Raw genomic sequence first — 22273 nt, forward strand, 5'->3', positions numbered from 1 at the left:
CATCTTCTCCCTCTCTCTCAATCTCCGTCTTTCCTTATTTGAGTTATCAGTCGCACTCCCTCCCTCTGTGCCCGCACCCGTACGCCCCCTCGCCCCCCACCCCTCCGTGGCATTAAGTGTCCTTAATGGACACGTTAATTAAACTGTAATTAATCATACTGTCCGGCCCAAGTTTGAACAATTACCCTAATCAAACAGAAGTTAATAATGGCAGGCATGGCCCGGGGCGCGGCGGGCCGCCAGGGCAGGGGGCGCAGCGGCCGTGGCGGCTACCGACGCGGGCAGCAGCGACGAGAGCAGCCCGTCCTTGGAACCCGGGCGGCGCCATAAATCTTCCGCGGCCAGCGGCGCCGGGTCGCCCTCGCCCCCGCCCCCTCGTTTTCCCTCTCGCTCTGGGTTACAGGCCCTCTCCCCTCCGGCACTCCGGCTCCTCTAGGGTTCGTCTCGCCCTTCTCCTCCACTTCTCTCCTCTGTTTCTCTCTTCTCTGCGGGGTCGCAGGGACCCTGGGACATGCCTTTGGGGGTGGGAGCGGATCGCCCAGGCCTACCCTCGGAGAGAGGGGGCGGCCAGGCCCTAGGACTCGTTTGCCACCCCCTTCTCCCCTTGGCTAACGCGTTTTCCGAGGCCACGAAACTACCCTCCCGCCCAAGTTTGAGGGCTTAGTCTCTGCTGCGGGGTATCTTCTAGAGGGGTTCTTGCTCTTTCACCTTCCAGAGTTCCCGTCTTTCTCTCCTGGATTTCCTTGTCTTTCTTTCTTTCCTCCCAGAGCCTGCTCAGCCCCTTTTCCCTCTCTGACTCTTGCCCCTCCACTGGCGCGTCTTTCCCAGGCTCTGCCTCTATCCCGTTCTAACTCTGCCGATCTCTACCTCCCTCCCGCCCCACTTCCCTCCAAGGAAAACAGGAACCTATTTTCCGTCCCGGTCCGAGAGCCGCCCCCAGCATCCACCTGCTCATCCCCCCTCCCTCGGCCGGCCTCCCCACCCCATAATTACAATCCCGTTCGGTAATTATTCTTAGTCTCCTAATGATTTTTTAAAAGGCATCTCGGAATTCGGCGTGGTGGTGACAACGGTCTCGGAGCCAGGACGCCCCCGGGGTGGTGGGGCTTGGGAGTGGGAAAAAGATGGGGAGGATTCCCCTGAGCAGGGCCTGCCTACCCTGCCTCTATTGTACTGCGAGGGCCAGCAACGCCTCTGGAGCCGGCCTCTAGAGAACTCCCGGCAGCCGGGCCGCGGGGCCCCGGGGACTTCTCAGACAAAAGTTCTCTTTGCGGGTTGCAACGCCAGGGGGGTGCAGGTTCACCCCTGCGTCTCCGTTCAGAACCAAACTGCGGACAGCTGCCTGCACCCGGTCCGGCTTCGCAGACCCACCCTGCTCTCTCACCCGGGTCTGGACTGGAGAAAGACTTAAAGGAGCTTGGAGAGAGGCTGAGGAGGCTGCACCGCTCACCTGAGGGGTAGTGATCTCCGGGGAGCGGGTCTTGGGGTCGGAGCTGGGCTCTGCTCTGGAGTAGCGTCCAGTTGGTTAGTATCACCGTAAAGAGCATTTTACAGTTTGCAGACAGCCCTTTCTCACAACAGCCCTGGAAATAGGTAGAGGTCATTTATTCCCATTTTACAGGCAGGAAACCGAGGGTCAGGGAGTGGAAGCCAACTCACCCGGGTTCCTCGGTCAATAAGGGGTGCAGGCTGATCTCCCAGACCCCAAATGTCGTGCGTTGCACGCTGCCTGGAGGGCCTCGTTTAGTGAAGGAAGACAAGCGCTGCGCAGCTCATGAGGAGCTTTTAGGATCGCCCTCAAAACACTCCGTGAGGAGGAAACAGGCCTAGCAAAGCCAGGTCACTTGCTCAGATGCAGGCAGCCTGTGCGGGGCAGCGCTGGGACTTGAACTCAGGCTCAGACAGGGGAGGGTGGCACCCCTCTTGCTCAGACAAGGCTCTGAGTCGTGCGGCCCTGTTCAGAGCCTGGGGAACCCGCGGGAGTCGGTGCCCTTGGCCTTCCTGACCCCCATTGGCGCTGAATCTTTTATCCACTGCCGTGTGCACCAGGGTCGGAGGGCCAGACTCTGGATCAGGGACGCGCCTGGCGTGCACCCGACCAGCCCCGGGTCCGTGCTGCCTCTGAGCCCCCAGCGTCGCGTGCACACAGCCGGGCGTCCCACGCCCATTCCGGCTCCCGCTTGGGCTGGGGCTGGGCGGCCGCGCCTCCTCCTCAAGCACATATCTTTTACCAGTTGAATTAACGGCAGTTTTCGTCAGTTAATTAGGTTTAATTTACATAATTAGTACAGTATAAAGAGGATTGGGGATAATCATGGGGTACGTAGCGCTTACTGTGTAAACACGTATTCTGAATTAAAAATCAGATGTAATTAAGGCGCGCAGGCCCTGTTTAGGCAGGGTTTTAATTGTAATGAATTTCTAATTAACACTCAATGATTGCCAAATGCAAAGGGCTGTAAAATTTTCTTGTAGTTTTGCTAATTTATTGTTTACTTAATATCTGGATATTAATCCGACGACCAGATAGACCCTAGCCCCAGCCGGCGGCCCGGCCCGAGCAAATGAAGGTGGCTGGGCGGGGCCTACTGGCCGCAGCTGAGAGCAGAGGTGAGGTCGCGGGGGAGGCGGGGGCCACAGAACCCGCACGAAGGTGCTCAGAAGTGCCCACCTCGCTCTGTGTACAGACGGGAAGACTGAAGCTCCAGGGAGGGGCCAGGGCTTGCTGGAGGCCATACACTCCAGGTTCCTGCCTCCCAGACCCGGCTCTTGGGGATCAGAGGCCAGGCCAGAGCTCCTGTCAACGAAGGACTTCTCCCTGGGGACATCAAAAGGAGGGAGAAAAATCTCAGCCTAGATCCAGTTCTACTGACCACTTGAGTAACCATGGATCTTGACTTGGCCTCAATATGTGCATCTGTAGGATGGGCACACTGGCACTTTGCAGTGAAGTGTGAAGGGTTGACTCAGAGGCCCAAGGGCACTGCAGATAAACATCTTTCTTCTGGAGCCCTGAGGGGATGGGGGATGGAGCTTGAGGGACACTGCTTGAGTGTAGGTCGCTTAAGCTTGGAGGAGGGGCAGAGCCTGGAGGACTTGAGAATGGTTTGAAGGTTGCAGGGCCTGGCTCTGCCCAATCTGGGACTCTCTCTGCACTTGGGGATGCAAGTTAGGCTGGGAGGGACTGAGGAGGGAGCCCAGGACAGACTTATTTGCCCCAACCAGACATAGATATTCCCAAGGCCTGAACAGAGGTATTTGTGAAAGAGGGTGGGCGAGTATCTCAGCTGGCGCCAGGACTCCTCCCACCCCAAAATCTCTAGTTTGGGTCCTAGTTGCCTCCCCTCCCCCAAGGGTTCACCTGCTGTCAGTCCCAGCTTAGCCCTAAGTCTCTTTCCAAGGTCTTTAGCACAGGGGAGACTCTGTGGGCACTTAGAAATTTCCTACCAACCCAAGGAACACACAGGAAGAAAATTCAGTGGCCCTTAGAGGCTTCCGCCCCACAGAGCAGGCTACCTTCATTTCTCTCCTCAGTGCCTGCCTTTCAGAAGCCCCAGAGGACTCTCCTGGACACTAGACTGACCCTCCTCTAAGCCTGTCTGCTTGCCCGGACCCCTCACTCCTGTCTGTCTGATGCTATCTTATTCTCTTCATTGGATTGTTCACTGGTTAATATTTCCTGATTTGTTTGTGCGTGTTTTCTGTCTCTCCCACTGGAATGTTTTGTTTGCTGCTGTATTCCCAGGGCTTAGAACAAGGCCTAGCACACAGTTGGTGCTCAACATGTTTGTTAAATGAATGAGTGAACAACATTTGAGTGGAAGGGCTGTGACCAGATTTGCTGTCCATAGGGATTGAACGGTGCCCTTGTTGTCTAGTGGCCAATCAGGTTCTTCAAGAGTTGTAGGTTCTATGCTTCCTGGTGATGTCTAGGAAGGTCTTGGGATTCTCAGCCTCCACACAGATTCAGGCAAGGCTACTCAGGCAGAGCCTCTGAAGGCTGAAGGCTGGTTCTCACAGGAGGGGGGGAATGGGCTCTGGCAGGCAGGTGGGGAGCAGCTGGCAGGCTTGCTGAGCGCTCCCTGGTAGCAAGGGCTTCCTTCCCAGGGCCTCCTCCACACAGCATGGTGGGGGGAGGGGCTGGAAAGAGAAGAGACTCTGGACTCAGCAAGGCCTGGGTTCAAATCCCAGTTCTGCTCTGTTTGAGTCTCCAAACTTGCATCTGTAAAATAGTTCCTGGCCTTACAGGGTCAGGGATATCCTGGGTCCCACAAGGATGTCATAAGGATTAAATAAGGTGCTGGGTGTATGGCGCATAGCCAGGTCTGGGACTAGATTGAGTGCCTCGGGTGCACAATTTAAGCAGGGATTCACTCTCAGGCTCCTGAAAATTCTCCTCATAGTCCCAGCCTTGCACAAAGCAGATGGCACAGAGTAGGTACACAATATCTGTGAGTTCCCCTTCCCTGACGGCCTCAGATCAATTCTGGACAGCTGCCTGAACATCGGTGGAGTTCAGTCTGCTTGCTGGGACAGGTTGAGCTTTATTGAGATGTAATTCACATATTGAAAGTGTACAGTTCAATGGTTTTTCGTGTATTCAAAGAATTGTACACCATCACCACTATCAATTTTAGAATATATTCATCACCCCCGAAGAGAAACCCATATCCATTAGACATCACCCCATCTTCCCACCCTCCCCTAGACCCTGGCAACCATTAATCTACTTTCTCTTTGCCTATTCTGGACTTCTCATATAATTGGAAATGCACAATATATGGTCTTTTGTGTCTGGCTTCTTTCACTGAGCATGTTTTTAAGGTTCATCCATGTAGTAGCATCTATCAGTACTTCATTCCTTTTTATTGACAAATAATATTCCATTGTATGGATATCCACATTTTGTTTTTTCATCCACTGATGAATATTTGGGTTGTGTCTACTTTTTGGCTATTTTGAATGAAGTTGCAATGAACATTAATGTACAAATTTTTGTGTGACTGTATGTTTTCATTTCCCTTGGGTACATACTAGGTGTAGAATTGTCAGGTCACATGGTAACTCTATGTTTATCTTTTTTTAAGGAATTGCCAGACTGGTTTTCCAAAGCACTGCACCATTTTATATTCTCACCAGTAATGTATGAGGGCTCTGATTTCTCCACATCTTTGACAGCACTTTTTATTATTTTTTTTAAATTATACCATTCTAGTGGGTGTGAAATGGTATCTCACTGTGGTTTTGGCTTGTATTTCTCTGCTGTGTAATGATTTTGAGCATCTTTTTCATGTGCTTATTAGCCATTTGTACATCTTTCGAGAAATGTTTATTCAGATCCTTTGGCCACTTTTTCAACTGGATTGTTTGTATTTTTATTATTAAATTGAAAGAGTTCTTTATATATTCTAGATACAAGTCCCTTATCAGATACGTAATTTGCAAATATCTTCTCCTGCCCTGTGAGTTGTCTTTTCACTTTCTAATGATGTCTTTTGTTTTTAATTTTGATGATGTCCAATTTCTGTCTTTTATTTTTTGCTGCTAGTGCTTTTGGTGTCAAAACTGAGAAGACGTTGCCGAACCCAAGGTCATAAGATTTACTGCTATGTTTTCTTCTAAAACCTTTATAGTTTTAGCTCCTACATTTAGGTCTCTGTTCCATTTACAGTTAATTTTTTGTGTCTGATAGGAGGTAGGGATCCAAATTTATTCTTTTGCATACAGATATGCAGTTGCCAGAGCACCATTTGTTGAAAATCTTATCCTCTCCCCATTAAATTGTCTTGGCACCCCACTGGCTTTTCTGGTCTGGAGAAATGACTATCTTCCTTTCTCCAGGAGAGATGGGGCCTCCCCAGAGAGGGGGGCCCAGCCAGCCTCCTCCCTCTGCAGATGCAAATGGAAGCTCACTGCTCAGGAATCAGGAACCAGTCATTCCTCCGCAAATATCGTTGAGGTGTTCCCTCTTCCCCCACTGATAATTCTCTTCTTCCTCTGCCTCCTGATGTATGTGGCATGTGCCTTTATTACGACACGGTCTGGGATGAAGTGACAATGGAGTGTTCCATGTCTCTTCATGGAGCGAGAGTTCTGAAAGAACCTAGTCTGCATCTTACAGGGAGACAGCTGTTGCTGAGGGAACAGCCTTCACCTCAGACAGATCTGGGTTTAAATCTTATGGCTACTACTTCCTGGCTGTGTGGCTTTGGGTGAATTGCTTCACCTCTCTGAACCTCAGCTTCCTCAATCATGAAATGGGCATGCTGGCATCCCAGGAATGTTGGCAGAACTAAATGATATGAGGGGCCCCAGCCCAGAGCCTGGCACACAGTGGGGGCTCCAGTTTTCTTAGCTGGTATCAATGGAAATAGGAAAGTGACCCTCCTCCCAATACCACTGCTCCACCCCAGCCCTAATCCTGTCCCTCTCTATCCCTTTACCCTGCTTTATTATTTTATTTTTATTTTTATTTTTTGTAGTTGTACCTCCCCACACATCAGAGACTACAAGGAAATGAGTGAAATCACACCTAAAGACTAATACTTATAATAATAATAGCTATTACTTATTTTCTGTTATCTACTGTGCTAGACATTTGTCATAAATGCATTTCTAATCTTCACAATAACCCTGCAAAGTAGATATTATTATCCCCATTTTGCAGTTGAGGAAACTGAGGCTCCAGAGTACAGCGACTAGTTTGCTTTGATCCCTACTGTGTCCCCAGCTCCTGGAACACAGGAGGTGCTGAGGAAGGATGTGATGAATAAACACTGTCTTCAGAGTCTCTACTGGGCCCTGGGGTGAGTCCCTAGTCCTTGGTACTGAGATGACTGAGGCCCTGTAAGGGTCAGCCTCCAGGTCTCAAGGAGGCTGAGTTCTGAGCCCTGTTGGGGAGGGAAATGGAGCTGGAGGAGGGAAACTGACTCCTAGAGAATGGGAGTTGGTGGTGCTGGGTGCATGGTACTGGGAGAGGTGGGGGGAGGGAGGGAGAGAGAAGGAGAGCGGCAAAGGCTGGTGAGTGGGGAGGGCAGCTGAGGATGGGGGCCTGGAATATGGGCTTTGTAAACCGTAAAGGGCTGTACGCAAGGAACAGCGTATTCCAAAGGCATTTGGGACAGCCTGGGCTGGAAAATGAAGAGGAGACATTTAGTTTCCTATTGCTGCCATAACTACCACAGTGTTTTAAAATGACACAAATGTATTTATATTATTTTATAATTCTGGAGGTCAGAAGTTAGAAATGGGTTTCACTGGGCTAAAATCAAGGCATTAGCGGGGCTGCATTCCTTCTGGAGGCTCTAGGGAGAATCCATTTCCTTACCCTTTCTAACTTCTAGAGGCCACCTGCATTCCTTGGCTCCTGGGTCCTTCTTCAAAGCCAGCAGTGTAGCATCTTCAAATCTCTCTGCCTGTGGTTCCTCTTCATTTTTGCTGCACCTCACAGCAGGTAGAACTTCCCCCATCAGGGATCGAACCCGCGCCCCCTGCAGTGGAAGCGTGGAGTCTCAACCACTGGCCACCAGGGGAGCCCCATCCCTCTTCCACTTTAAAGGACCCTTATAATTACACTGGGCTGACCTGGATAATCCAGGAAAATCTTTTTTTTTAAACTTAATTATTTTTGTTATTAATTAATGAATTTTTTGGCTGTGTTGGGTCTTCGTTGCTGTGTGTGGGCTTTCTCTAGTTGCGGTGAGCAGGGGCTACTCTTTGTTGCGGTGCGAAGGCTTCTCATTGCAGCGGTTTCTCTTGTCGTGGAGCACGGGCTCTAGGTGCGCGGGCTCAGTAGTTGTGGCGCACGGGCTTAGTTGCTCCGCGGCATGTGGGATCTTCCTGGACCAGGGCTCGGACCCGTGTGCCCTGCATTGGCAGGCGGATTCTTAACCACTGCACCACCAGGGAAGTCCCAGGATAATCTTTAAAGTCAGGTGAATAAGAATCTTAATTCCCCTTTGCCCTGTAATATAAGTATATATTCACAGATTCTGGGTGTCAGGATGTGACCATCTTTGGGGGGCTGTCATATTCTGCCTACTACAGTTGTCTCTCAAAAAAGAGGCCCTGGGAAGCTGGAGTGTATGCGGGAACTTGATGATTACAGCATACGGATGGGAGCATGTGTGCATCCAGGTGGGGGCACTTCTGTCCCCACCCTCAGTCTCCTGAGCTACTGCCTGGAATCCAGAGCTTTGCCCCCATCAGGTATGGCCAGGGCTGAGCCTGGAGCTATTGCCCTGAGCTGCACAAACCTCCTGGGGAAGCCAAGGCAGGCCTGGGTGTGGGCTGAGGAACACACTGGTGGGGAGCATTGTGGTCACCCACAGGCACTGCCATTAGAGGCCAGAATGCCCATGCCAGGCCCTCACGCCAAATGTGCAGTGGCCCTCGCTGGCGGTGATGTGTCTTATCCTCATCATTTGTCCTTCTCCAGACCTGAAGGGCAGGGGGCAGATGAAAAAGTGGGGAGTCACAGGGATTGAGGAGTGGCTGTGTGGGTCTGTGTATATGTGGGGCAGGGGTGCCTGCAGGAGGAGGCGGGAGGAAACCAGCCCTTTGGAAGTGTTTCGTGCATGTCATGGTCAGCATGGAGGATGATTCAATAATGACACCAACAACCCATTAGGTGGACACTCTTGTTACCCCATTTTACCAATGAGGAAACAGGCCTTTCCAGAGAGGTTAGGCATCCTGCCCAGGGTCACACAGCGAGTCAGTGGAGGAACCAGGACTCAGGCCCAGGTCTGTGTGACTCCAAGCCCATGCCTTTCAATGCTACATTCTGCTGCCTCCCACACAGGATTGCCAAAAAGGGGTCCAGGAGGCCGTGGAGGGCGGGGGGAGGAGGAGAAGGGTTCCATTTGGGTGTCAGAACTCACATTGAAAGCTGCCTCTCCCACTGCCTTGCTGACCAAGAGATTTAAAATACCTTTAAAACAAATTATTTTTATTATAAAAATAATACGTTTGTTGCATTATATTAGGAAAATGCAGAACAATAGGAGATTGAAGAGCACCCACACTCCACAGCTGTGCAGTGTTAACTAGGGTCTTGTTCCTAGATGGGGGGATGGTGGAGGCCAGGTCACTAAGTTCTCTGAAGCCCTACCAGCCCCGCCAGCCTCCCCTCCATTTATTTAATCACTATTTCTTAAGCATCTCCTGAATGCCAGGCAGTGCCCCAGCTCCTGCCTTCTTGGGGCTCTCACTGGAAAAAGGCAGACAGACGGTGCAAGAAAAGCAATGAGGACAAGACAGTGAGGTCGGGCAGTGACGGGGATCCAGGGTGGGTGGGTGTCAGAAAAGGCCTTCCCAGAGCATTTCAGCTGAGCCTTGGAAGATGAGTAGGAGTTGGGCAGGAGAAAAAGGGTGGCGGGGAAAGGTGTCCGGGGCTGAGGGAACAGCCTGTGCAATGGCTCACAGGCAGAAAGGGCTCAGCTCATTCAAGGAGTAGAGTATCACCCCCTGTGATGGGAACGTGGAGTAGGAGACAGAGTGGGGCAACCATGTCCCTGCCTTTGCAGGGGTGCTGGGAGGAACAACCAAGGCGAGTGTGAAGGCAGTGTGCCACGTCCAGCTGATACTGCAAGACAGCACCATTTCTCCTCTTTCTCAGAACTAAAGTGATCTGGACACTGGAACTCCGGGGACCCTCCATGCTCTTTTCTCATCCTGCCACCCTCACTGCTTTTCTCAGTGTGCACCCCATTGCTCTCCCTACTACCCACCTCCCCAAATGGGGGAAAGATCAAAGGCAAATTCTGGGGACGAACCAGCAATACAGCCTGACTGGATGCTTTTAACTAAGTCTGAGGGCGGGAGAGACTTTTTATCCCTTGCAAGTTAATGCAAACTGTTAGGGAGATAAATAAATGACAGAGCTGCCGATGGACTGTTGGGCTCAAAGGAGGGAAATTTGTCTCACTTTAGAAGAAGGACCTGGAGGGCTCAGCCCCATCGACTTGTTCATTGTGTTGTTATCTGCCAGAGAGGTGGTGACACCACAGCAATTAAGACAAACTTTAGTCTATAAGTTCGTCCCTGCAATCTCGTGGCTTCAAAACAAGACAAATGATACCGCCAAGGGAGGAAACAAAGTCTTTTTCAGACTCTGTCCAAAGTTACGGCGAATATTTGTAGTTGTTCAGCAGAAAATTTGTCATTACGAGGCCTGGGCTCTGCTGGCTCCCCCCGCCCCACTTTATGATCCATCTTGGATTATAAAGTGGGCCAGCCCAGGCTGTCTCCGGGACTCCACCTGGCTGCCTCCTGCAGGGTCCCACCCATTGCCAGCCGCACCCACCTGCCTGTCTCTTAGGTTACGGGCATCTCGGGTGGATCAGGACACGGTTTCTGCCAACCAGAAAGGAGTCATGACAAAGCCAGGAAGTGCCATCAGAACCCAGCTCTGCCATCGAGGGCTGGTGACCTCCTCCCATCTCCCTTCTGCTCCCCCTCCCCTGCACCAGCAGCCTGCGCCCACAAGGACCAGGCTTGGGGGCTGTGTCCTGGGCCATTTCCTGCTTCCACCTGCCTGGGCTCCCCACCCTTGTCGCGTATCACTACAGCTGTTGGCCTTCTCCACAAGCCCTTCACGACTGATTCTGGCCTCAGCCTCCCGCCTGTGGTTGGATTGAGCCATTTCTGGCTGCTTGAAGGGAAAGCACCCCAACCCCTCTATGAGGAGGTTGGGACCTGGACCCAGTACAGCCTTGGGAGCCCACCTGGCCTCAAGTGTGGAGTCAGGACCCCGCTGGCTGCCTGGGCTGCTGTGGGCTGTTGGCGCTGGCTCCCTTCTTGCCCTCCTGCTTCTGTTGTTTCATGCTCTTCTGCAGCCTTGCCTGGCACTGCCTCTCTCCCCACCCTCCCTGTACTCTGACTGTGAACACAGGCTCCCAACCTAATAGGGCCCAGACTTAGCTACAGGACGAAGCTCCAGTGGGGAATTTGGGCAGCAGTCAGTGGGGATGGAAGACATCTTTGAGGCAGCATCATGACCCTCTCTGGGTTCCCCCAGCCCACGTGGAGGCAGCTGTCCATCCCCGTCTAACCAACCTGTGCGACAGAGGGGGTCTGCGGAGCTGCCTGCCTGCATGCCTGGCACCATCCCAGGGCCTCACTTTGAGGTTATATTCTGGCCTTCAGCACTGAGTGTGCAGAGATCTGGAAGCATATGCCTTCCCCCCAAAAATTCAGGTCTGTTCAGCTCAAGTGCAAGACCCCGGGTTCTTGGCCTGCAGGCAGGGCACCCATGGCTTCCTCAGCTGGGTTACGGCACCCAGCCCATCTTGCACTGGCCTGACAACCCCCAAATGGGCTGGGCTCAGCTCTGGGTCACACTGCTTTGGGCCACAAGGCCTTTGTCTGACCACATGTGGGGAACAAGGGTCCCACCCTTCCTCCCTGTCCCCATTGCCTTCTTGGAGCATCTCCAAAGCCCTGGGGTCCTGTAACCCATACTTCCCAGCTGGGAAAACCAAGGGCAGGACAAGGAAGGTCCAGTGGGCTGAGTGCTGAGGGCACTCCTTGCCTCCAAGCTCGGGTGGCACCCACCTCCCAGTGTGAACTGCGGGCTCCACGAGGACTGACCTGTCCCAGAAACACCCCCCTCCAGGCTTGAGGGTCTGAGGCCCGAGGCTGCATCCCGTGGGGGTCTGGTCTCCTGGATGTCCTGGTTAGAAGGCAAATGGGTGTCTCTGAGGGTTGGAGTGAGAGACCAGAACAGGATAGTGACTAGCCCTGGGGAGGGGCCTGCGGGCCTGACCCTTCCAGCCCTCCCACACTCAGAGCACCTGCCATGTGCCGCCCTGGCCAGGTCCTGGGGTGATGAGTCAGACCCCCAGGGGGCTCACATCTGTACCAGAAAAGCTTCCAAGAGGAGGTGCTGTTTGAGAGGGGCCTCAAGGGAGGAGTAGGGGTTGGCTGCACGGGCAGGGTGACGGTGGGTGAGGTGTCACTCTGGGCAGAGGGGAGAGCTCATTCCTGTCCCTCCGTGTTCCAGGTCTCAGTCCTCCATGACCCCTCAGGGCAAGGGCGGCTTGGCCTTGGGGCTGTCAAGGGTGACTGGGGGGATGACCGAGCCTAAATAGGCCAAAGAGGGCCCTGCCTGTCAGCCAGAGGGCTCTTTGCAGGAGAACCCCTCAGGGGTCACCCAGCTCCCCATCTTCCCAAGACTGAACCCAAGGGAAACTTAGACCTTGAGGGCCGCCCCAAAGCTGGGGCTCTAGATGTGGAGTCCACGAGTGAGTGGGTTCCAGGGCTCCATGAACCCTAAGTTGTGGACAAAACTGTGTGTGCGAGCGTGTGGGTGCACGTTATTCTGGGGTGAGGGTCTGTCACTTCTGTGGGACACTTGTGGAGGTCCATGGCCCCAAAAGGTGAGAACCCCTGTTCTGGAACATCAGGGCTGGGAGGAACTCCAGGACTCAGTGGGATCAACTCCTGCATTTACCAAAGAGGAAACTGAGGCTCAGATGGAGACATGCTTTGTCCAAGGTCATCCTGGAAGCTGGTCTCCAGGTCCAGGGCCTTGATGAGCCCTCCAGAGCAGTGCTTCTCAGTGCCAGTGGAGGGTGCTCTGCCTCTGTGTCCTGGGGGTGGCCACAGAGCAGACCCCTGGGCCCCACTCCAAAGGTACTGATATAGTATCTTTGCACACCAGAGTTCCTGAGGACAGGGTATGTGTGTGCACGCTCACGTGTTACATATGTAGTGCTTGTGGAACTGACTTCTGGAGCCATGGTTAAGAGAACGGCTCTGAGTTCCAAACGGTACTTTGCTACTTACTTGCTGGGTGTCCTTGGGCAAGTCTCTTAGCCTCTCTGTGCTTTGGTTTCTCCATCTGTAAAACGGGCAGATTAAATAATACCTCCTACCTCATGTGATTGCTGCAGAGATTAAACAGGTAGATAAAGTAAGCCCTCAGCACAGTGCTTGCATGGGATGCCTGATCATCTTCCCTCCCTCCCCTGGTTTGGGATTTGGGGATAACAGGCTGGCTGGGTGAATCTTCTCAATGCAAGAATAAACTTCACATCTGGGTGGTGGCTGGTTCATGTTCTGGGCTGGGGAGGCCCCTCTGGGGAGCGTCTCCTCCTCAAAAAGTCCACAACACATGCTCCGTGAAGCTCTCCCTGCCCTGGGCACTGACCTGGGGACCAGCAGCCTCGATGGCCCGGGCCTCATCTAATCCTGTGACCTCCCAGCCCCAGGGATGCGGCAGGTGCTCTGCCCCAGGCCCAGGGGCAGCTGGAGGCCTGTACCACCTTGCAAAGTGTTACCAAGAACATGACAACTCTGCCCCAGGAAACAAAAGGATGCCTCACATGGGCTGAGCCCTTCATGGGCAAAGGGCTGAGCAGTGCTGGGAACCACAGTCCAGCCAGTCTCCACTCAGGCCACATTTACTGGGCACCTACGACGCCAGGCTCTGTTCTTGGCACCGGAGGGGTGGATGCCCCATGAAGAAAACAGACCAGAATCTCTGCCCTTGTGCAGCGTACATTCTAATGGGGAGGAGGGGAAGGGAGGAGATGGCAGATAAAATAAACGAGTACAATTAGTGGTTTGTAACAAATGCAATGGAGGACAGTGGTGCAGGCAAGGGGAACATGAGTCCCAGGGGGCAGGTGTGGGCGGGTTGTGATTTTAAATAGAGCAGTCACGTCAGGACTCACTGAGATGCCATATGAACAAAGTCCTGAATGGGACAGAAGTGAGTCATGTGGATACTTGGAGAAAGAACGTCCTGCACCTGGTATGAAGACCTATGTTAGATGGCATAATACTAGCTGCCAGTAACATAAACGCAATATAGTTTAGTTCCAGCTCATTTAACAGTCCAGTGCAGGGTTTCCTGGGGGCAGCATGTTCCTCCAACGGGTGATTCAAGGATTCAGGCTCCTTCCTTTTGGACTTCAGCCTCCCGCACCTCCCACTATAGTCATTTTTCCATTTAGCAGGAGGATGGAGAAACATGTAACACAGAAGGCACATCTGCATTTTAAGCTTCTTGGCCAGGAAGCAACCTACCATCTGCTTCAATTGATGAGAACTAGCCACAAGGCCCCTGTTAAATGCAAGGGGGATGGGGAGAGCTGGTCTGGGGCTGGGTAGCAGCTTCCCCACAGCCCTACACTATGGAGAGAGCATGAACCTTTGGGGGTCAGCTAGGTGTCTCTGCTGTGGCCCTGAGTTGGGGAGTGTCCCTGGATGTTCAAGGGTCAGTAAGGTGGTCAGGTGGCTGGAGTAGAGTGAGAGTTGGGGGTGATGGGAGTTGAGGTCAGAGATAACGGGGGCAGACTGTATAGGGTCACACAGGCCATTGCTGGGTCTTTGTCTTGTTTTCTGAGTGAGCTGGAGCCCCTGGAGGTTCTAAGCGGGGAGGGCCAGGATCTGCCTTGTTTTATCTGGCTCCCTCTAGTGGCCGTGTGAAGAATAGACTGCAGGGGCAGGTGCCTGGTAGGAGTCTGTTGCAGGGGTCCAGCGGTGGTGCCTTGGATGAGGATGGGAAGTGGTGGAATCAATGCAGTTTGAAGGTAAAGACAGCAGGACTTCCAGGTAGGCTATATGTGCGGTGTGAAAGAGAAAGAAAGGAGGCAAGGCCAAGTCCCAGTATGTTGGAATGGGCACCGGGGGGATGGAGACGGGAAAGTGGTGCAGGAGGTTCTGGATGCGTGCGTGGTGTAGGAGTTTGCTTTTGGATGCGTCACGACGCCACTTAGACCTCCAAGTGCAACCCGAGCCTCTCTGAGCCTCGGTTCCTCACCTGTAAAATGGGGGTAACACACTTACCTGGCGGTGATGGAGAGGATTACCTAACAGGATGGCTGTGAATGGCCCGAGGTGAGCGAGATTCCCTGGGCGTGGCGTCAAGGGCAGTGAGGGCCAGCTTGCTGTAGAGAGGAGCTGGTGGTGGGGTGTGGGGTGGGAGGGAAGGAGGGCCTCTCAGAACCACCCCCGGCTTCTTCCCAGCTCTTGGTCTCCTTCCTCACCCACGGCCCCAGATCAGATCACTGTGTTGGAGCTGGAGCTGCTGCTGGGACTGCCTGGCCCTTGAGTGTGGGGACAAACTCCAGCCCAGCAAGGGGCACATGACGTGGGTCCTGAGATCTTAGCTCTAGTGCTGGCTTGGCCGCTCTTTGCCATGGGACTTGCTTCAGGGACCTCCACGCCTCAGTTTTTTACCTGTCAAATGGGCCGGGCTGCGGGCCTTGTCACAGAACTGCAGGAAGCACTCCTGGGGGGCTGGCACTGCCACACATATCCCTGCACCGCTCCCAGCCCTGGGCGGGCAACAGACCCGCTGCACAGCGCAACCCTCCTGGCGGTGGGCAGCCACAAAGCAGTAATACTTTTATTCCCTGATATCAGCGATACTGACGGGGCCTGACCCTTTACAAAGGAGAATGTCAGGAAAAAGGAAGAGGAGCAAGGGCGTACGGGCCTCTCTTCTCGATGCCCCAACCCCTCTACCCACCCTGCCAGTCAGGCCTCCAGACCCAAGGGGGGGCGAGGGCTTGCCCTGCAGGGGTTGGCCACCCTTGAGGGCTCCCTAGGCAAGGTCATCTGCCAGCGGAGTCGAAGGTGAGTCCAGCAAAGCTCTTCTGGTGCGGACAGCAAACGAAGGGCACAACAGGCACGTTTTCTCCTCGGTGACCAGTCCTGGGCTTTCAGCATCACACTGCAGCCTCAGGGGGGGCCCTGCTGGCTCCGCCTCTCCTCCAGTGCCCTGCACACCCACATGGACACCACGGTGGCATTTCCATCGTTGAACTGAACGATGAATGGGTGGCCCTGTGGGGAAGAGGAGGAAACTGTGACAGGCATTCCCCAGACTCTGCACGTCATCACTTTCCAAGCCCTGTTCTCAGTCTTCCCCAACAGCCCTGTGAGGTGAGGGCAGCTTCAGCCCCATTTCACAGCCTAGATGACTGAGGCCCAAGGTGGAGCAATGACATGCCTGTCTAGAGCACTCGCTGCAAACCTCACATTCTGCCTGGTGCTTGGCTACCTTCTCCTGAAACTCCAACCAGCCTGAAAGATCCCCAAGGGTGTGAGCCTATCTTAACTCCACACTGCCTGGCCCTTCCTCAGCCCAGCATCACTCCAACAGCTGGCAGGCAAGGCCTGGCACCGGAGCTGCCAGCATTCCTATCAAGTTGCTGCCCAGAGGCCAGAGAATCATCTCATCAGGGGCTACGTCAACCCCCGTTTTCTTCTTTGTCTCCAGCCCTCCTATGAACAATCTGCGAGTGGAGGGAAGGCAAACGTGTCGGGGGAGGACGGATGTGCTGGTTCGTGGTGAGAAGCTGGGGGCTGGGGACCGGACTCTGGAGGGGCGCTATAGCCTCCGTGTGGCCCCTCAGGCTCTAACCTACTTAGCTCACAGGCAGGCCAGGTTATATTTAGTCAGCCCCCTCCCCAGCTGTCCTGAAGAGACAAGATTCCTCCTCACAACCTTAGGGCCTCCTTGGGAGTTCCCAGGAAAGCTCAGAAAAACGCAGGGGCAGTCATGGGATCACCCTGGCCACAGGTCAAAGGTGAAAGGAAAACTGCAAAGCATTCTCTTCCCTCCTCTTCTCCAAGTGCTTCTCTGCTAAGGGATGCTCACCTGGCAGCCTCCTCTCCTACCAAAAACTTTGTAGCCTGAGACTGAGGGAGCCACGCTGGGCGAGCAGAGGGCATGAGGGGCTCCCCGCTGCCGTCTCCCCAAGTCCCCCCTGCTCCTTCTCTCCCTCCCGCTTCAGCCATCCAGCTCCCAGAAGGGAGCTCCCGAATTCCCTGCTCCCTCCTGCTTTCTGAGCCCTTCTTGGGCCCCCTCTGCCTCCCCTCTGGCCAGGCGGGGCTTTCGAGGCAGCTTTCCTGATGAGCTCATCAGAGAGCCAGGAGGGACGGGGCCAGGGCTCGGATGCCCAGACCCCGCTGTGTGTGGGAGCAGTCAAGGACCAGGCTGGGGAGGGCGCGGGAGGTCAGGTCGGGCGGGTGTCCCGCAGGCAGCACAAGCCTGAGGGGGGGCTGAGGTGGGAGAGGCCCAAGAGGGACTCTATCTTGGCTCTCATATGTCCCCCACCCCGACACATATCATCTCACCTTATGTGTGCCTGCCTAAATCAGTGCCTAGATAGAGGGGATTCTTCTTGAAGTCAGTGAGCACATTTCCTTTTCAGGAGGCTCAGTCAGAGGAGGTGACCTTGTGCCCTTCTGAAGAACAAAGGGAGAAGCTGTGCTCAGGAGCCGAAGAACAAAGGGAGAAGCTGTGCTCAGGAGCCGATGGGCCCCTCCCCTGAAGCCCGGGGTGGCACAGTGTCACTTTCCCAGAATGCCCGGTGACTTTGGGGGCCATATGCTCCATCTCTGTTATCATCTGTTCAGGAACAAGCAGAGCGGAACCACAGGAGGGGAGAGTGCAGCGTTCCTCCAGTTACAGGAAGGCTGCTGGCTACTCTGCAGGAGGCATTTCGCCCAGGTGCACCGGGAGGCGGACGAGGAGAGGGTCAGCATCCACCGCTCTGGTGGCGACTCTGCCCCTTTCCTGTCCTCCCTGACTGGGAGGTGACCCCCATCTCCTGTGTACCCCTGATGCTTTACACCACCCTGCACGGGAGTGACCGAGACAAGTGGTTTTGTCCCCAGTCACTGTTGATGGGTTTGGGGGGGGAATGAGAAGGGGAATCACAGAGGGAGAAAGACAGGAGAGAGAGACAGAGACAGAGATGGAGGGGAGACGCCAGCCTCTCTAGGCATCCTGGGCTGTGACAGGAGAATGTGGGAGCTGTAGGCTGCCTGGTCCCCCATCTGACTGGGCACTCAGAGAAAGCCAGTATGTGGGGAGTGAGAACGTGGAGAGTTGTACAGAGGGAAACAGGAGCTGAGATGGCACTGGAGACCCCGGGGGCCATGACAGCCTGGCAGCATCTCTGCTTACAGTGTCCATGCACACCTCACAGTCTGGGGTGGAGACACTAAGTCACGTAGGTGGGCACAATCATCGCCACTTTGCAGATGAGGAAACAGAGGTCACGGCTGACCTGCCCCATCTCCCAGAGCTGCGACTGGATCACAAGTCTCTATAACTCAAACCTACTGCCTGCGGCGCTCCCTGGGCTGAGTTGCAGTAGGCAGAGCCAGATTGCAATTCCCCCTTGCCTTATTTCTGCCATGGGGTTCAGGCCTGCCTGGCCAGAGGGGGACTGAGACGGTAGGTCCTGACCCCTGTGTCACCCCTGGGACATCCTGGGAGAGTGGTGTCAGGGTGGCAGATCACTCTTACTTGACTCTGCGCCCTCCCATCAGCCCTGGGTGGGAAGCAGGGAAAGTATGCAGTCACCCCATTTTACAGAAAAGGAAACTGAGCACCGGGGAGGGGACGTGACTGGTTAAGTGCTGCAGCTTCTGGCTGCTACTCTGGTACGTTCTCAGGGCTTGACCACATCCCCTGTGACCCTGACAGCGCACGTGCTCCCTTTCCTCCCTGGAGTACAGTGGACACTCCTCCAGTCCCGTGACGCACACGATGCAGGCACTCCTCGTGAGTTTAATGAGCAAACGAAATCTGATGGACAGTTCTGGGAAAAGCATGAAGATCACTCGGCCACCCTGAGGTGCCTGAATTCCTAGGTGGCTCCTGACAGGCCCCAGCAGATGCCTGCAACAGCCAGATGCCTGGAGACCGATGGAAACTGCACACCGGATAATACCGAGTCCAGCACCATGGATTGAGTGCTGTGTGCCAGGCCCTTTCCAAGGGCTTTGTTCTCATTTTCCCACCGATCCCCACGCTCACTCTGGAGGCGCACACGGCCCCCTTGCAGATGAGGAGACAGACACTCAGGGACCTGTGTGAAGTCACGCAAGCGAGGGCTGGCCTGCAACCACAACGTGGGTCTCTTGACTCCAAATGCCACTCTCAGGACCACATGCTCTCCTGCACCTGCAACCGGAGAGCTGACCTCACAGCCCTTCTGGGGGTCTCTGTGTGGTCCGGAGAGGGCTGCAGCCCCCTGCAGCCAGACCCTCCTCTGCATCTGGGTAAATGCACATCTCCCCCTAGGCAGAGAAATCCAGATGTGGACAAACTCGCAGCCCCCTCAGGCTCCAAGGATCAGCGGGAGCATGGCGTGGCCCATCTCCTCGGAGCCAGGACACCCACATGCTGCTTGTCAAGAGCACCCTCCGCCCCAGATGACTGCCCCAGACACCCACGACTCTGCCACCCACACGGAGGGTGTGTCAGCGGTCACTCCGCAGAGGCTGGCAGGGCGCGTGCAGGCTGGAGCCGCTGAATGATCTCACTGGCCTCGTCACCAGGCAGTGGGAGCCACTTTCATTTCCCGAATTCTCTCAGGGCCAATTGCAACAATTAAACCGGCGAGGGTTGAAGTATAATGGCCCACAAACTTCGCCACAGAAGGTGGAGACATAATGAAGGGAAAAGGATGGCACTGGAAGACGTAGGATGGATCCAAAAGGCGGGCACAGGGGAGAGTGAGAGAGATGAGTCAACAACAACCAAAGCCGGCGGCATCACCGGGTGCAGACCTCCCACCACGGGGCCGAGGGGCAGATCGTGCCCGTGCACTAACCCGTGAAGAGAAACTAGAGTGTTCAGTACACCCTCCTTCACTTGGGCACTAGCCTCCAGGGCTTCGCTAGATAGAGTTTGGCCCTCTCCTTCTGTAATAACGTCCCTAACTTTTGCCCACCCGTGTCATCGTGATGAGGTGCCTTCCTGATGACTGATGGCAGGACCCTCCCCATGTGGACAGCGCTCCATGCTTCTGCCAAAGCGGGCAGGGAGAGGAGGGGTCCAGGGGCCCACCGTGTGGGCAGGAGGTGGACGCTCCGAGCCTGCTGCGGCGAAGTAAAGCCTGAGGTTGATGTGTCTGGTCTCCCAGGCCAGTGCTCGTTCACTGACACCTCACTCTCTGCCCTCAGCTGGGCTTCGAGTTTCTTCCCAAATAGGAATTTACCTATTTGGGGTCTCCATAGTTTCTTCTCCCGTATAACCTCCTACAGAACTTCCTGCATATGAATCATATAAGGACTTGCTGGCGTGGCTGTCCGCCCGCTACAGCGCCTGGAAGGTCGCAGGCCCTCAGTTGGCCATGGGCCTGAGGCAGGAAAAAGTCACCTGCCTGTCCTCTCTGTCTGCGTCTATTCATCGAGCCCTTTTTGTGGGCCAGGCCCCGGCTGCCTTGCGTGGCCCGGAACCCACCCATCACCCCCTTTACAAACAAAGGAGACCGAAACGCCAATAAATGTGACCTGGGGCAAGGTCACAGAGCTAGAAAGTGGCAGGGTTAAGGACTGAACCCAGCGGAGGACACCACACTACTCTGCTCACTGGGGGCGGGCACGGTGAGTTTTAAATTCCTACTTTTTAAAAGAATATATGGTACATTATTTTTAACTAGTAATTTTTAACTGGCAAACTGAAATGACAGTGGCAAAAAGGCACACTGTGTCCTCCCCGCTCAAGGCTGTGTCAGGCACAATCCAGTAATTTATTTAATACTCAGCAAATCTATTAAGTATTATATTCTGCCTGTTTTATAGATGAGGAAGCTAAAGCACAGAAAGATTAAGGAATCTGTCCAAGACCACGGCGCCTGAATGTGGTGCTGTCTCCAGAGCCCGAGCCTCAGCCATTACGCTGTCCTTCCTCGTCAGTGCCAGGGCTGGGCGATGGCGGCACCCACCCTGCAGGACAGCCTGCCCTCACAGCATGCGCCGGGTGGCCTCTGTTCCTTCTCTTTGGGTCTAGATTCTAGAGGAGCAGGAAAATGAAGACCCAGGGCCTGGGAGAAATTTTCCAGGGCTATGGAGACCACACCCTAGACATAAGGGTGGAAATAATAAATAGGATGCCTGGCAGCAGACTGCACCCCAAACCTAAGATCTACTCTGTGGGGCCTTTCTTCACGTCTCCTCTCAAGAGGCGCCATCTCTCCCACAACAAGAGGACACCCTTGTTCTACTGTGTATTATCGTCATTCGAGCCCACCTTATCCTAGCACAGACTGGAAGCCTCGAGGGCAGGGCAGTGCTAATCACATAGGAACTGCCCGAGAAAAGTTAGCTGGATCGACAGGTGAGTTACACTGCTTCCCAGGAGCCTGATGCTAGGCTGAGAAGGGCCGCAGGTTGGGTGGGCAGGCCTGGGGAGAAGGCTTCACAAGCCGAGGCTGCTCTAGACTCTCTGGACCACAGGATTCCCCTCTCTCAGGATGAGCTCCAGGCCACCAGGCACCTCCTTTCCCGCCAAGGACGCCACACGGGACAGGATGCCAAGGACCCACAAGCTGGTTCAAGTAAGCAAGCCCAGCCCAGGTACACTCCAGCTAAGTCCAAAACAAGAAGAGTCCAACACATGCTCAGGTGAGCCGCAGGGCCAGTCCTGTCATGAGGCAGGTGCCTGTAAGAGGTGATCTGAGAGGCTGGAGGGGCCCCAAGGTCAACGCACTGCCCATCACTTCATCTTTCCGCACAGGGCCTGCCAGCCCTACTTGAAGGCTCTCTGCATGTCCCTTTAGGATCCAGCCCTCGTGGCAGGGGTAAAACACTTCAGTCCTTCTCGGCAATATGGAGGTGCAGTAGGATAGGATGGGACCTCAGAGACCAGCAGGGCTGTAGGGTGTGAGGTGTGCTGGGGCTTCCACACGTTTGATTCAAATCATTAAGATATTAAAAGCTGTATTTGTTAAAAAACTAATTAAAAAATAATATATACACTCAACTATGTTCAACTCTAAATGTTACCCTGAATATTGGCAATGTGTTACCCAGCACTGTGATGGGAACTGATTTTCTGCAGCTCTTAGGACAGGCAGTCTGCTTGTTAGATCTGTGCATATTACTGACTGCTCACACATGGGCCGACACCTAGAAAGGTTGTGGTGGTGCACTGGGCACCTAAAATAACTCAGGGCTGTGACGTCCACTCACATTGTGTGTAGGTATAAAACTGTGTGAGCACCACACCAGAGCCAGTGCACTGAGCCCACGAAGCACATCTGCCCAGTGGCCCGGTGCACGATGCACAGACAGGGGTGTGGGTCAAGCCTGCTCTGAGTTTCCAGTGGCGTCAGCTCCTGCAAGCTTTGAGTCCTTCTTGTCTGACCTGTAGATTTACCGTAAGCAATTCATATGAACTGCTGCTAGCTACTGTCAGCAACTAAACTCTAAAATAAAACTTTTCTGCTATTCCTTTTTAAAGCTTCTATGTGGGCTTAAAAGATGCCTAAGCTGAGAGGGCAACTGGTGAGTCAGG

At 54.2% G+C, this 22273-nt stretch overlaps 1 protein-coding gene and 1 long non-coding RNA gene across 4 annotated transcripts in view; one reads left to right on the top strand and one right to left on the bottom strand.

The window, feature by feature from the left end:
• The window catches only part of LOC130707484 (uncharacterized), a 53841-nt gene that overhangs the window by 13374 nt on the left and 18194 nt on the right, over window positions 1–22273 (top strand). The window lies entirely within an intron of this gene.
• Window positions 15336–22273, bottom strand: part of MAP2K5 (mitogen-activated protein kinase kinase 5) — a 261514-nt gene continuing 254576 nt past the window's right edge. For all 3 annotated transcript variants that reach the window (XM_007166074.2, XM_007166073.3, XM_057542056.1), the window contains one exon: window positions 15336–15798. In XM_007166074.2, coding sequence (XP_007166136.1) covers window positions 15694–15798 — 105 coding nt within the window. In that variant the 3' untranslated portion in view covers window positions 15336–15693. The remainder of the gene's footprint in view (window positions 15799–22273) is intronic.

The sequence above is a fragment of the Balaenoptera acutorostrata genome, chromosome 3 (assembly GCF_949987535.1).
Source record: "Balaenoptera acutorostrata chromosome 3, mBalAcu1.1, whole genome shotgun sequence".
NCBI lineage: Eukaryota > Metazoa > Chordata > Mammalia > Artiodactyla > Balaenopteridae > Balaenoptera > Balaenoptera acutorostrata.